The sequence below is a fragment of the Lycium ferocissimum genome, chromosome 7 (genome assembly GCF_029784015.1).
Source record: "Lycium ferocissimum isolate CSIRO_LF1 chromosome 7, AGI_CSIRO_Lferr_CH_V1, whole genome shotgun sequence".
In the NCBI taxonomy this organism is placed as follows: Eukaryota; Viridiplantae; Streptophyta; class Magnoliopsida; order Solanales; family Solanaceae; genus Lycium; species Lycium ferocissimum.
The window spans coordinates 57976861-57992888 of NC_081348.1; the positions used below are offsets into that span (position 1 = coordinate 57976861).

General features: G+C 35.6%; 1 protein-coding gene and 1 long non-coding RNA gene across 2 annotated transcripts; one reads left to right on the plus strand and one right to left on the minus strand.

Moving 5' to 3' along the window:
- Positions 1–3503: 3503 nt before the first annotated feature.
- Positions 3504–7488, minus strand: LOC132065758 (chaperonin-like RbcX protein 2, chloroplastic). The gene is made up of 5 exons (XM_059459286.1): positions 6909–7488; positions 4431–4522; positions 4187–4244; positions 3944–4009; positions 3504–3837 (listed from the first exon to the last, which is right to left on the minus strand). The coding sequence occupies exons 1-5, from the start codon at positions 7182–7184 to the stop codon at positions 3715–3717; spliced, it is 615 nt and encodes a 204-aa protein (XP_059315269.1). The 5' UTR covers positions 7185–7488; the 3' UTR covers positions 3504–3714.
- On the plus strand, positions 5000–5775 carry LOC132065759 (uncharacterized). The gene is made up of 2 exons (XR_009416779.1): positions 5000–5154; positions 5683–5775. It is a non-coding gene; the product is annotated as an uncharacterized LOC132065759 (long non-coding RNA).
- Positions 7489–16028: the final 8540 nt, after the last annotated feature.

The window sequence follows — 16028 nt, forward strand, 5'->3', positions numbered from 1 at the left end:
CATAATTCATTCATCAATTGCTCCTGATGACTCTTTGTGATACATGCTTGTTTTTGTTACGCCTCTCGTTCTCATCGTAGTAGAACCTATGGTTTCATAGTCGGGTATGCCCTTGGAATTGAGACTCATGTCCGAGTTTTGGAGATAGAAAGTGTTTTACCCCGTGTACAAAGGTACCAGCAGGTATTCTGGGTGATTTACAGGGTTAGAAGTTGAACGAATCGAATCGATGCGATCTAAGTTGAATCTGAGAAATCTGCAGACACCAGTCACCAAGCGACGGGCCGTCGACATGGTCGACGGACCGTCCTTGTGCAGCGTCGATAGGGTTCGGCAGCCTGGAAATCTGCAGGCGTAGGTCGACGGGCAAGTCGACGGACCGTCGACACGTTGATGGGTCGTCGACCCGTCCGTCGAACCGCACCGCTGGAGCTTTTTAATTCCAAGTATAAATATGTGGTTCACGACCTTATTTCTCATTTTCCTCCATTCCAAATCAGAGAAACCCTAGTATTTTCTCTCCCAATATTTTCCATCATTATTAGTGGAGATTTGGTAAGATCAGGAGCCCCGTAGACTCGTGCTTGTCAAGAAGAAGGTTGTTTCTAGGGTTTCTTGAGTTGTGAAGCTTAGGGAGTTGGAGTTGAAGTTGATCTTTGGAATCTTAGACCCTCAAGGTATGTAAATGATTTCTACCCTTATATTTAAGTTGATTACCGAGAGTTTTTTTTGGTTTAAGCGAAGAGAGGGTATTTGTGGAAGTGGTAAGTTGATGAAGCTTAAGGTAGTGATTTGAGGCTATTTTAAGAGATGATTGGGGATAGATTTGAGTATATATTTATATATAAGTGTTGTTATTGTTGTTCTGGTTGATGTTGGATTGAATGGGAAGTTGAAGGGTTGTTAAGCTTATAAGGGAAATGTTGCCCATAATTTGTTAAGCTCTATTCGTATTTAAAATGATTAGTAAGCGAGGTAAATAGTCTGATTAAGGTCTACGTTATCTTGATTGTAGACTTACAAGTTCGAGAGATAGAAGTTGGACGATTGGGTATACTTCAAGGTATGTTAAGGCTATCCTTTCTTTCTTTTGGCATGACCTTATGATATGAACCGAACGAGTAAGCGAGCTTCCATATTACTCTACTCTTAGAAGTATTAGGAGTTCTTCAGTCTTTGATGTCCATGTACCCCGTTTATGATGGTTCCTTCCCCCCGTTCGGGTCCGAGTTTTATGTATCTTTTATTATTCATGCATTACATTCATTCATATATATATATATATATATATATATATATATATATATATATATATATATTGACCCGTGACCAGAAGGCGTTATATACGCAAGTATTATATGTATATGGGATATGGGAAAATAGATAGGCGTTATAGTTTTATTCTTAAATGAACTGCTCCGTGACTGAGTCATCTTCATCTCCTTTGCTCTGCGTCTGTCTTTGTGATAGATTATGTATTTGGATGGTTCACTCTCTCTCTGATCTGATCATTGCACTTTGCATTGGCACACATGTTTGCAATCTGAGTTAATATGTATGCTGTTTTCTGTAGCTTCTTTGCAATGGAACATGTTTATGGACCTATTCTAACCATCCTGTGCTGCTTGCTTTTTCAGACCTTTTACATTGTCTAGAACCTCTGCTTTATCTCAACCACTGTCTAGCTTTGCTTAATTACCTTGTCAATTATCTCCCATATCTAGACTTGGTTCACACATGGCTTTACGCCAACAATCCTTTCTAAGGAACAAATAGTTTATCAGAGTCTTAGCCACCGTATGGATGATAAAACATAATTAAAATAAATTTCGTGCGCGTTATCGGTTATGTCTTTTTGAACTGTCTACCAAAAGAAACAAAGAAAAAAGAATAAATAATAATTAATTTTAAAAATGAATGTAACATGTCGCATAGATACTATTTTTGACCTATTTTCTAGCTACCACACACTGCTAAGAGATTGAAACCACTCTCCATGTCACTTGGCATGGAGAGTGGTTTTAAAATAATTAATTTTAAAAATGAATGTAAAATGTCGGATAGATACTCTTTTTGACCTATTTTTCAGTTATCACATACTACAAAAAGATTGAAACCACTCTCCATGCCACTTGTCAGTGCAAAGGGTTTTAAATAGGAAATGTTATAGGTCAATGAGGGGTAACAACAACTCATAGTTAACCGGCCAGTTCTCTTTTTCACTTTCTACCATGTGATCTTATTCTTCAACAATTACTTCCATGCATATGTTTGTGGGATTTGGCTCCTCTCCATTTCCTCAAGTACATATAGAGATGATTGACACTTGTCTATTTTAGATTTTAAAGGCTTGGATTAAGTTAACTTAAGCAAACAACTTAACCATAGTTTTAATAAGATAAATTTTAAGAATGCACTCCTAACTTTGGTAAGAAAATTCCCAACTCCCTCAAATGTTGGGAACCGTTACTTTTCATTTTATTTTATTTATTATCAGTTCTGTCATTTATATCGTTTATATTAAGAATATGATATTATTTAATAAGATGGAACTATGCATCCAAGATTAGCTAAACTTATAAATTTCTCGTGCAATCCTGTTAATTAATGATTTTTTATTTACATTCGAAGTCTTTTGTTCTTTTTGTCAATTCAACATTTAAAATTAGTAAATGCCCCTCAAATAAAGATAGATTGGAGGGAAAAAACTGTGGAGATAATATCATTTTTATGGTTAAAAAGGCATAAAAGGTATATATCTACTCTTTACGTACATAAGAATCTCATTTATTGAGATGAATCTTCTATTTAAATATAAGTATAATGATATTAATGGGTTCCTAAATTAGTGGAAGTTGAGATTTGTATGGAGAGTAATTTTTCAAAGTAAATTGTTAACTGTAGTTAATATAGTATTTGTTAACTTAATCCTAGCCTCCAAAATCTAAAATAGACAAGTGTCAATCATCTAAGTATGCACTTAAGGAAATGAATAGAAAATGTAATGGAGAGAAGCCAAATCCATGTTTGTGTATCCCTCATATGGGCATATCTTTTTTCAGTCTCTTTTGTTACCCTAATCTGAAAGAATGAAGATACCGTCATTTAGGAGTGTTCATGATACAATACGGTTTTAAAAACTTTGATTGGTAATTTCAATTTCCGATTTCTTTTAATACTATATCATTACCATGCCAAATTAATTCGGTACAATTCTGTATTTGTGCGGTACCGTAAATCGGTAACTACAATTTGTTCGACTTTGACTTGCATGCCGCAGATAATTGTGACTTTGACAATGGAGAAATTGTCTAGTAATTGACCGGAAACGACACATATTTTGCTTATCTGGTAACACATTGTAACACTGCAAAATATTGTAGCTTCAGCGCATCTATTTCTCCAAGATTACCACTCAACAGACACACACACACAGAGGAAAGAGAACCCATATATGTCGTCAGATAAAGAAACTGCAGTTTCAAAGACTCCGAGCTGATATATCTTTTCTATAAGAGGTCAATTAATTCTAAAATGATACACTGAATATGAGATACAAAGTCCCTGTTATATACAATTTAAGTTCAAGAACCCCTCTGACTCTGGGAAGAATACAACATCAACTTTACTGGGAATATTCAGTGAAAAAGCTAATAGAAACAGAATTCAAAAGAGAAAAGTGAAGTGAAATCAACAGCATGCAATGAGGTTCTTTCACCCAACCATCTCTGTGTTTGTGTCATCCGATGGCCAAATCACAGTCTCCATGAGCCGCTCACGCATGACTTCCACATTTTGATCAGATATTCGGTTGTAAATCTCGTCGTGATCGCATTTCTAGTGGCAAAAAAAGGAAAGATAAATAAGTATAACTGTTCCATTTCAAACGTGGCTATATACTTTCATAACGGTTTGAAGCAAAAAAAATAAATCCAATTCATACTTTTATCCATTTCGCATACAGACTGAGCCGTGTTACCATCACCTTTTCAGCGAGTTCTTGCTTCTCCTGTCAAGAATATGGTAAAAAGGTGTCAAAAATTTGTGAGTGTGATTTCTTTTCTCTTTTCAATTGTGTATTCTAGAGCTCAGAGATGATCCATCCAAAGATGCAATGTCCATGATTGCATTAATTTATGACTCGATATGTACGTAAATGGAGGTCAAGGTTTTACATAAGACTAACCTTTGCAAGGTTACGAATGAAACGCTTTCCATCCTTAGGCTTATTTGCTGCAACATAACTGTTGAGTAATAGATAGTCAAGAAACAAAGTGAACAAGCTCAAACGAATGACAATATCTTACTGAGGCATATAACTCTAGATTTAGGCATTTGCTAAAGCCAATCAAATAATTTTACAATAGACCATAAGGTACACTCTTATCCGTAAAAGATAAAAAAAAATTGGAATGAAACTATGTACTTACTCATTGAACCATTGATATTGTGGAGGGTTCATTTCATTAAGCTCGTTCAAAACAGTCCTCACTGCTTTATATGTGAAGTAGTTAAGAATTTGCTGCAGAAAAGATGCAAGTGTTTCAGATATCGTTAAGCAACAAAGTGTTAGAGTACAAATAAATTGGCGTCAATGGGCAAGATGTAAAAGAAATGTAAACATTTAGATGAATATTTCAGAATCAGCTCACAAAAATGTCATTGGAAGGTAAATTCCAAAAATGTACCAATTAATTCCTTATGCCAGAGACTATCTATAACATAACAAAAAATTTGGTGTACATGAAAATATCTTACAAAGTTGTGCACAACCCTTGGAGTGGTATAATGAGTACGACTTAATGAAGGCCTACTATTTGACCAAGTTATAAACCAAGCAGATTGAGCGTCCTTTCCTTTTTCATGTTTTCAAGATGACAATACTAGAAAAGGTCATTGCTACTAGCATAATCATCAATGTTGGTTTCAACATGACCAATACCGATGCCTTAATTTCTCTAGAACGAGGAATTCAAATAGCAAGAAATTCAAGAAAGAAATAGCTCTCCATGATACCAAAGCAGAAATATTAAGATGTATGTTAGGTAGCTCACCACATCTTTCTTCTCCAGAAAAATTAACTAGCATTTGAAGGAAGTAAACTGAGAATGCCGAAAGTTATGGGATTTGTAAGCGTGAAGAGACTCCAGAAAGGTCTCACTTTAACTCACAGAACTCTCAACAACATTGTTCAAAATTTGAAATTCAAATCTCAACTTGACTAGTCAATAAGTTAAGTTAAATTTAAGATTCACCGGAGTTAATGATTCGAAACTCTCCTAATGCCTTCCCCCAATATATACTATGTATTTTTCATGACATGTGCAAGTTGATTAGTTTACCACATTGTTAAGTAACGTACTAATCAAGTTTAACATAATATCTAAACCATAAAAGACTTCTAGGTCATTTAACCTAGCTAAAGCACCAACTTTAACTCGTGAAGAGACTGAGCTTCAATCAAAACCTAAAACTGATTGAATCGGATGTCAATCTATGTCAAGTCAGTTACTCAATCCATGTCAGCTAAATTGATTGAAGTTCTAAACTACAGCAGAAAACAATCAGTCTACCCCTACTTATTTAGTTGCATGGAATCTTAATGAAGAAAAAATTACGACATTCTCAATTCTTTTTTCTTACTTTTTGGCTGGGTGAGTGTGTCTATATCTATTTTAAAAGGAAATCATAACATTTAAAAGATCTTCACATCAAAGAGTTACATCTTTAGCAGAAGATGAAGTATTTGCTAGAAACTTTTTATCAGATGATCATTCTACACATGGTTTATTCAGAAGCACAGTTAACGAGAAGCTCACATTGCCAAATCCAATAAAAACTTTCCAAAGATTTTACCAATCTTGTTAAAGGACAGGAAGTGCTTAGAGGCGAATCCAGGATTTAAACTATATGAGTTCAATCTTAATGTTCTTAAATTGAACTCGTTTTATTAAGAATAAAAATGAAAAGATTGAACTCGTTATACTTTTGAAATTATGGGTTCAGAACCAACTGCCAAAATGCTGCATCTGCCTAAGGAAGTGCAGGGTGATACTATGATAGAATGTACTATGGGAGAATGTGTTATGATACATTTGATCCAGATAATTGATACAATGAAAATATTAATAGCACAACAAATAGGTCAAACAGCTTAAATTCACCACTACAGAAAGATAAAAAAACAAAACTTGGTAGTTCACAAGAAAAGAATTCAGACAGCCAATAAACTTTTGTCCTCCTTTCTGAATGCTACAATTGGTTGGGATGAAAAGAGGAAGAGTAGGAGAAATGGAAGTAAAAGAGGACGGTTAGGCGCTTTTTTCCCTTGAGAAAGAAAGTAACAGAGGAGCACAAGTAAAATTGGATAGGTTCAATATTCCTCCACCTAGCTTTTTTAGCCCTTGAATTGTTGGAATAATAGGAACTAGATATTTACTTGTTCCTCCAATTGAAGGAAGTACATGATGATTTTCTCACTATTTTACTGCTCCTTTCCCCCTTCTTGGAATCAATAATGGCGATATTAATCTTCTAAATATCCCAGCTTACAAGTACCATCTATGTGTAGTTTCAACTTATAGACCGTATTTGGTGTTTGTAAACACAATTTGTACCATTGAGGAAAGAGGGGAAACAAATATAACTCTTGTTTAATAATCTACCTGATGAATTATGTGACCATCTTATCTTATCAGCTTAAGCTGCTAGAGGAAGCACACTTTTAATTATTATATTATATTACGTCTCAAGATTAGTTGCTGTAGATTCTCAACAATTAGTGACCAATCACACATGCAAATCAGAAGAATGTAAACAAATGCGCAAAACATAGATCTGATAACCCAATTTAAACAACTAAACCTCTATCTCAAAAATGAGTTGAAGAAATGTTAGAGGTTGCTTACCGTTTTAATATCATTAAAGCTGTCTTCATATTGCCCACCTAAATCACTCACAATCCTAAGGTTCTTCCTACCCTTTGTCTGCTTCTTGTAATTACCCTTATAACATTTTGCTGAAAACTTCAAATCCACAAAAGAACTGCTCAATTGCAATTGCTTCCTACCAAGTGATGATGATGATGATGATGAACTCTTATGCAAAACTGAATCCAAACACAAACAAGGACTAGAATGGGAATCCACAACTGATGAACCCACAAAAGACAAAGCTCCCACCATTTTCTTGATTACTTAGAACCAAATAATCAAGAAACTAAGAGATACCAAGATGAAAACAAGAAGAAAACTGAAATGGGATTCCAAGAAAATTGGAGATTGACAAGTGAAGTCAAAGATTCATGCACTTAGACAAAGAGACAGACAGGTATAAAGTGAATTTTCAAGAAATGATGTAAAAAAAAGGAAATTGTAAAATAAAGTTTCTTGAAAACGTTTATCAGAAATGGGATATTTTTTGAGGTCCAAAATGTTCCAACCACATGACATAAGATTTTTCAACATTAGGATGAAGAGATTCAAAAAAGAAAGGTGTGTGTAACTTTCTTGGTTCACCTTTCTTGATTCCCTACACACACCTGTACGGTTTGATTCCTTAACAACGTGTAAGGACCAATAACTTAGTTGGCCGTTATTAACTAACGTGTTCAATTTTTTGTAAGTTTTCCAACCTTGGTGCATATGTTACTTGTGGGGAAAGTAGAAACCTAACTACGTTTCTGATAGAAAAGTTTTACTAGTACACGAAAAGAAAGAATAAAAGAAAATATTAGTAAATGTTGAAGGTAGGGGTGCCCATGGTACTGTGGATGTTGATTATCATATCGAAATCGAAATTTTTTATACCGTAATTTCGGTATTATGATGTTTGGTGCGATATTTGGTATGCATTTTATAAAATTTTGGTATTCAATACGGTATTCGGTAGTTATAAAAAACATATCAAAGTATACAGTTACATAGACAATTCATATATATTAGGTTGATTTGTTACCCTTAAAGCCTTCATTATCATTGAACTTAGGCCCCCAAACTATTCGTGTTTTGAACATGCCTAAGCTTGGCTAAGTGAATTCTAATACACCCCCGAGCTGCCATATGGCGCAACAAGTGTTGTCAAACTCCCCCCCACGAGCGTGAAAGCTACCACATCAGCCGTCAAACGATTAAAAAAAAATCTTTTTACATTTCCGTTTATGTTATAAAATAAAGACTAAACTAAAATTACAAGGCAAAAGTTACAAAGAGGGAGAAGGCTAACTGAAGTACTATTATTGTTTCTAATAATAACGTTTGTTGTATATTGCTTCTTTCTCGTGCTTTTACAATACATACGAACTCCTATATATAATATCAAAAATACTTTGCCGGCTAAGTCATAATAATAATTCAAAATTAACTTTGCAGGCAAGATATCTGCTGTGGCAAGTTATCAACTTGATCTCCAAGAAACCAAAATGGACATACATAAATATAATATTTACAACGCTCACCTCGGATGTCCATTAATAGATGATGTCGCTCTCTCATTAAAACCTTATAAAAAAAAAACTACATGGGAAAAAGTCCTAATGAAAAAAAAGAGTACACATATCTGAATACGGCATTTTGAGAGTCGCCCTCATTAAAAACCTTACCAAGAAAATCGATGGGACAAAACCTTGGTTAAGGAAAAAAGTACGAGACGTATTTCACCCCCCGACGAAGACCAAAATTCGGATGTCGGAGCCTTCGCATTTCAATCTTGAATATCATCTTTTCGAGTTGATGTTGTCAAAGATTTGGGTGAACAAATCGCAGATTCACTTGAACGAATTTGTTGTACATCAATATCACCATTCTTCTGGAGATCATGTGTGAAGAATAACTTCGGTGAAATGTGCTTCGTTCTATCTCCTTTTATGAAGCCTTCTTTTAATTGACTATGCATGCAACATTGTCTTCATATAATATCGTGGATATTTTTGCATCACACTTCAAGCTACATCTTTCTCTGATGAAATGTATCACTTATCTCAACCACACGAATTCTACTTGCTTCTCATGAATAGCTATTATCTCTCGATGATTCGAAGAAGTAGCAATAATGGACCGCTTTGTAGATAGCCATGATATAGCAAGTTACTCTCCGTATGTAAACGGATAACTTTGTTTGAGATCGAGCTTTATATGTATCAGATAAATAACCTGCATCCGCATAACCAACAAGATTTGCACTACCATTGTTAGCATAAAACAGACCCATATCACTAGTTCCCTTCAGATATCGCAATATATACTTAACTTCGTTCCAATGTCTTCGTGTAGGATAAGAGCTATATCTTGCAAGCAAATTAATAGAGAACGCTATGTCAGGTCTTGTAGCGTTAGCAAGATACATCAGTGCACCAATTTCACTAAGATATGGTACTTCAGGACCAAGAAGCTCTTCATTTTCTTCTTGAGGTTGAACGGATCTTTACTCACTTCAAGTGAGCGAACAACCATTAAGTACTTAAGGATGCGTATTGTCCATGTAAAATCGTTTTTAAAACTTTTCGATATAAACGATTGATGGATAAAGATCCAAATGTAAATGTTCAACTTTGCAAACCAAGACAAGTTTTGTTTTTCCGAGATCTTTCATCTCAAATTCTTTCTTTAAATACTGTTTGCCTTTTTGAGCTCTTTCCGGGAGTTCCAATTGGGTTTACGTCATCAACATAAACAAAGAAGTATAACGAACCCCGATTTTGTATTCTTAATAAAAAACGTACGGACAAATGGCATCATTTATATATCCCTCATTTATCGACACATCACTTAGGCGATTATAGCATTATGCGCCACGATTGTTTTAAACCATATAATGATCTTTGTAATCTGATTAAATATATCTTCCGAGACTTCGAACTAATTGCTTCAGGCATTTTAAATCCTTCAGGAATTTTCATACGCATTTCATTATCAAGTGAGCCATAAAGGTAGCTGAACCACATCCATCGATGTATTTCAAGGTTTTCATGTACAGCTAAACTGATGAGATATTGAAATGTTATGCCATCCATAACGGGCGAATATGTTTCTTCATAGTCGATAGGTGAATATGTTTCTTCATAGTCGATACCAGGTCTTTGAGAGAATCCTTATGCAACAAGGCAGGCCTTGTATCTCACAATTTCATTTCTCTCATTCCTTTTCCGCACAAAGACCCATTTGTGGCCAACTAGTTTTACACCGTTAGCGTTTGGACTACCGGTCCAAAACCTCACGTTTAGCAAGTGAATTCAATTCTGATTGAACTGCCTCTTGCCATTTTGGCCAATCATATCTTCGTCGACATTCTTCAACAGATTGAGGTTCCTGACCCTTAATGTCTTTCATAATATTCAGTGCAACATTATATGCAAAAACATTATCCACCATAATCTTCGATCAATCCCATCACCAGAAGAACTTAATGATAGTTCTTTACTCACTTGTGTCTCGGGTTCCCTGATATCTTCAGGAGTATTAGGATTAATCAGATCTTGAATATCTTTATGATATTCTTCCATAGTGTCATTCTGATCATTTTTCGTGTTTCTTTTTCTAGGATTTTTATCCTTGGAACCCAATAACTACCACGCTTCTCGTGCGTGTATGAGATCAGAGGCTTGACACTTTAGAGATTGTCCCTTTGGGACATCGATTCGGATAAAAGCACGTTCTCTCCAGGATATGTGACTTAGTTAGTCTTTTCAAATCGAAATGCGTCCGGGCCTTTGATTTGCTATTTTTTGCAAGTAAATGATCTTCTCGGATCTCCCGTTCACATATAGGGCACGTGGATCAAAATGAGATAGTGATGAAACTTTCCACGCAATTTCTCTTTTAATTTCTTTTTCCGTCTCCCCTAACCGCGTGGGAATTTTGTTTCATCAAATCGACGATCTGCAAATCGAGCAAAGGAATAAATCTCCCCTTAATGGCTCAAGATAGCGAATAATAGAGGGTGATTCAAACCCAACATATATTCCTAACCTTTCTGGGGCCCATCTTGATATACTGTGTGGTGGTCTTACAAAGACATATACAGCACAACCAAAGATTCGGAGATGAGCAATATTTGGTTCATGACCAAATACTAATTGTGACGGGGAGTATTTATTATAATGAGTCGGTCTGAGACGAATAAGAGATGCTGCATGTAAGATAGCATGACCCCAAACGGTAGTTGGCAACCGTGTTTTCATAAGTAGTGGTCTTGCTATCAATTGTAGTCGTTTAATAAATGACTCGGCCCAAGGCCACTGGGTATGAACATGAGCTACAGGATGGTCAACTTTTATCCCAACTGACAAACAATAATCATCAAAAGATTGAGACGTAAATTCTCCGGCATTATCGAGGCGTATAGCCTTAATGGGATAATTCAGAAACTGTGCCCTTAAGCGTATTAGTTGTGCCAATAATTTCGCAAATGCCGGGTTGCGAGACGATAAGAGGTACACATGAGACCATCTTGAAGATGCGTCTATTAGGACCATAAAATATCTGAATGACCCACAAGGTGGATAAATAGGTCCACATATATCCCCATGTATACGCTCTAGAAAGGCAGGAGATTCAATGTCAGCTTTCATTGGAGATGGCTTAGCTATCAATTTACCCTGATAACAAGCGGCACATAAAATTCACCACTTTCAAGAATCTTCAGGTTCTTAAATGGTTGCCCATTTGAATTTTCAATAATTCGTCTCATCATTATTGATTCAGGGTGACCTATTCGGTCATGCCAAAGCACAAAAGTACTTGTATCATTAAACTTATGGTTTACGATCGGGTGTGCTTCAATTGTACTAATTTCTGCATAATATAATCCAGAAGACAAAGTTGGTAATTTCTCCAAAACATATTTCTGGCCGGAGACATTCTTTGTAATTACAAGATATTCATCATTTATTTCGTTTAATGTTTCAACGTGATACCCATTACAACGGATATATTTGAAACTTAACAAGTTTCTTGGGGATTTAGAAGAGAATAATGCATCTTCTATAACAAGTTTCGTCCCCTTAGGCAGAAATATAGTAGCTCTTCCGAAGCCTTCAATCAATTTCGAATTCCCATAAATTGTATTAACATTTCCCTTTTTTCTAAGCAAGTGAGAAAAATATTTCTCATCTTTGAATATAGCATGCGTTGTTCCACTATCAATCACACAAATATCTTCATGACTGGTCATTGATCCAAACAAAATTTGAGGAATTTCCTTATATTCTTCAAAATGAAAGAATAGACAAAGTAAACATTGAAGTAGATAATATTATTAAACAAAGCATTACCCAAACTTTGTTTACATAACTATGGAAACATAACTATATTAGCTAATACAAACAACATGGATGAAAATATCTAAGTTATTACAAATCCATCACCGATCAGATGATCTATTTTCCTTTCAGGGTGTTCAAAGAAATCTGTCACATCTAGATGCATGAGCTCAACATTATCATCAGAAATGAAATTTGCTTCAGCATTCTTTTTTGCCTTTTTGAGAGATGCTTGATACAACTCAACTAGGTGCTTTGGCGTATGACAGGTACGTGACCAGTGCCCCTTTCTTCCACATCGGAAGCATTTATTTTTTGAATTTTTCTTTTGCACAGCTTCATGCTTTTCATCCTTCTTTTTACATTGGTGGTGGTGAAAGGTATTATTTGGTGCAAGACGAGAATCATGATTAAAATTCCTTCGTCGACCACGGCCATGACCACGACTGGGGCCATGACCTCTTCCATGCCTAGAATGGTGAAAGTTTGCCTCATTCACCCGGGGAATGGGCGATCAAGTAGGTCGGCTTTCATGATTTTTCATTAATAGTTCATTATGTTGTTCAGCCACTAGAAGATGTGAAATTAGTTCAGAATATTTCTTGAACTTCATCTCTCGGTATTCTTTCTTTGCAGAGCATACTTTTCGAGGCGGGAAAAGTGGAGAATGTTTTCTCCAGCATATCATGCTCAGTAATATTTTCACCACATAATTTCAACTGAGAAATAATTTTAAACATTGCAGAATTATATGAACAAATGGATTTAAAATCTTGTAGCCTTAAATGGAGCCAATCAAAACGTGCTTGTGGAAGTACGATCATCTTCAGGTGGTCATATCTATCTTTTAAATCATTCCACAGAGTAAGAGGATCTTTAATAGTGAGATATTCCATTTTCAAGTCCTCATCAAGGTGGTGGCAGAGGAATATCATTGCCTTTGTTCGGTCTTGATTTGATGCCTGATTTTCATCTTTGATGGTGTCTGCCAGACCCATCGCATCAAGGTGAATCTCGACATCGAGAACCCAAGACAGATAGCTATTGCCGGATATATCCAAGGCTACAAATTCACGTTTAGAAAGATTCGCCATTAATTAAGAAAAAAAGTAAGTCAGTACCTTCGAGGCGTTTAAAGTATTTGTGAGATAGCAGAGTCTCGTGTTGATAACGTGTTATAAAATAAAGACTAAACTAAAATTACAAGGCAAAAGTTACAAAGAGGGAGAAGGCTAACTGAAGTACTATTATTGTTTCTAATAATAACGTTTGTTGTATATTGCTTCTTTCTGTGCTTTACAATACATACGAACTCCTATATATAATATCAAAAATACTTGCTGGCCAAGTCATAATAATTTGTGACCAAATTTACTTTGTGGGCAAGATATCTACTTGGTGGCCAAGTTATCAACTTGATCTCCAAGTAAACCAAAATGGACATACATAAATATAATATTTACAACACTTTATATTTTTTCCTATTCCAACAGCTAAAATTATCCCCTTTCTCCTTAATTAAACCCTCCTCCATTAAAATACACCTCAACTTGAATTCAAGCTTTTTCTCCTCCTTCTTTTTCAATTGTTAAAGTTTTTCTCTCAACTGTATTCATGAATAGAGTTTGTAGATGTGGATTTCCGGCGGTGGTGAGGATTTCATGGTCCGATGACAATCCGGGAAGGAGATTTTGGGGTTATCAAAACTACGAGGTATGTAATTTTGTTTTCGGTATGTCAATTTTAGTATAATTTTCCTGGTTTTGTTCTTTTTAGTCACTGATTTGCAACTAATTTTACGGGTTTGTCACTGATTTTCGTTCACTTTGTATAGGTGAAAGGTCGATGTTCTTGCAAATTTTTCGAGTGGTATGAACCACCATTTTGGGAGCAAGCTAATATTTTTGTTTGAAATTTGTTGAAGAATAAAAATAAATATGAGCAAGAGTTGAAGTGGTCAAGAACATTGAAGATTTGCCTATGTATCAGTGTGCTATTTAATTTGATGTTTTATCTTGGAACACAATTTGGTTCTGGTTGAAGTAGTACCATTTTGGTTGAAGTTCTATATATGTATTAGTTAGGTTGAAGAAAGAATGATGATTAACAATGTAATCTGATTTTGATACAAATGGAATTATTGGGTCGGATTTATCCGAACGTAATTTCCCTTTATTATTTGGCGTTAAGATTATACACGTGGATGTCACATTAGCTGGAAATTCCAGATGGACCCGCGAGTGACTACACTCACTAGAGTTTATGGGGATGTGTTAAAATTCACTTAGTCGACCTTAGGGGTGTCTTTAAGACTAGCTATAGTTTGGGGACTAAAGTTGCAATTCGTGTCAAGTTTAAGGGTGTTTTAACCACTTCAGCCTATACAGTCAGACCTCTCTATAACGGCACCCGCATATAACAACACCTCTCTATAACAACTAAGTTTTTTCAGAACCGATTTTTTCTGTTATATTTTACTTCCTATAACAACATTTCACCTATAATAGCAACAATCAACTTTATAACAGTACGCTCTTTGTAAAATTACGCCCCATATAACAACTATCTTCTTTTTTTGGTAATATAATAATAAATCATCTTTATAAAAATAGAATATCTATGATTACCAATAATAAGTGTATAGATTTTGACCAAATATTTGATCATTTAATATACTATTTATGACAAAAAATATCATATGAATATATATATTTTCATTATTAAATGATTTTCCTTCATTGTACAGAGTGTGATTAAGCTTAGAATTTGACAATTAAATTTGAAATTAGATTTTATGCATCTTTTTTGCCTATAACAGCGAAGTATTATTTGAGTGTCAATGCTGTTATAGGTTGTAACGACCCGTTTGGTCGTTATAGTTCTTTCGGCATTTTCGCCCATTCCCAAGCATTGATTAGCTTGCTTTTGACCGAGGGGACCGTTGACACGCTTCTTGAGGTTTCTAGGCCGGAGTCGGGCAATTTTGGTGAAAATATAGGCTTTAAAGTGAAAGTGGTTGACCCAAAGTTGACTTTTGGGCAAACGAATCTTTTTTCGAGATTCCGTCAATTCTGAGAGGTCCGGATAGTCGTTTAGAACTTGTGTGTGCATTTGGTCCCGTTCCCAATGCATTCGGATGCATTTTGGGACATTGGATGGGAATTGGGAATTAAGGCATCGGTGGTTTACTCGGTCAACGAGACCTCCGTTGGAAATTTAGAGGCCATAGGCGCGATCATAGCCCGTTTTTATATGGGACTAGGTATCTGGTATGTGAGCAGATGGCCTCGGGAATTAGTCGAAAAATCGGGTCGAAACGAAAAGGCTTGGCCAAATTCTTGGTGTCCGTGCCCGCTTTCTGCGCACCATCACCGCGCAAGATGCCGGGGCGCGTAGCCCCGTCGCTGTGGGGGGCGTTTGGTATTCGGTTCGATATTTTTAAATTTCGGGTTCGGTAATTCGGCAATCGGTAATTAAAAATAGATACCAAATACTGAATCAAAAAAGTTTGGTTCGGTTCGGTAAATCAAACTTCGATTCGGTAAATTCCGCATTTTGATTCGAGATTTACCATTCAAAAGAGAATGATCAATAATCTACTATACTAATTTAAAATGAACTGTCCAATGCTACATGAAAAAAACAATTCAATGCTTCGTACATAGTTTTGAAAGCAAATATGTCACGCAAAAAAGTGCAAAGGCTATCAATTGTTGTATGTCAAAGTACAACATCTCTTTAATAGCAGTAACTTACAGGGATAACACCCAAC

What these genes read in the sequence shown, in the direction of transcription:
- LOC132065758 (XM_059459286.1), bottom strand. Translation starts at nt 7,184, where the DNA reads ATGGTGGGAGCTTTGTCTTTTGTGGGTTCATCAGTTGTGGATTCCCAT. An exon ending in CAATATCAATGGTTCAATGA is followed by an intron (nt 4,245 to 4,430) that starts GTAAGTACATAG and finishes ATTACTCAACAG; the next exon opens with TTATGTTGCAGCAAATAAGC. An exon ending in TCATTCGTAACCTTGCAAAG is followed by an intron (nt 4,010 to 4,186) that starts GTTAGTCTTATG and finishes TATTCTTGACAG; the next exon opens with GAGAAGCAAGAACTCGCTGA.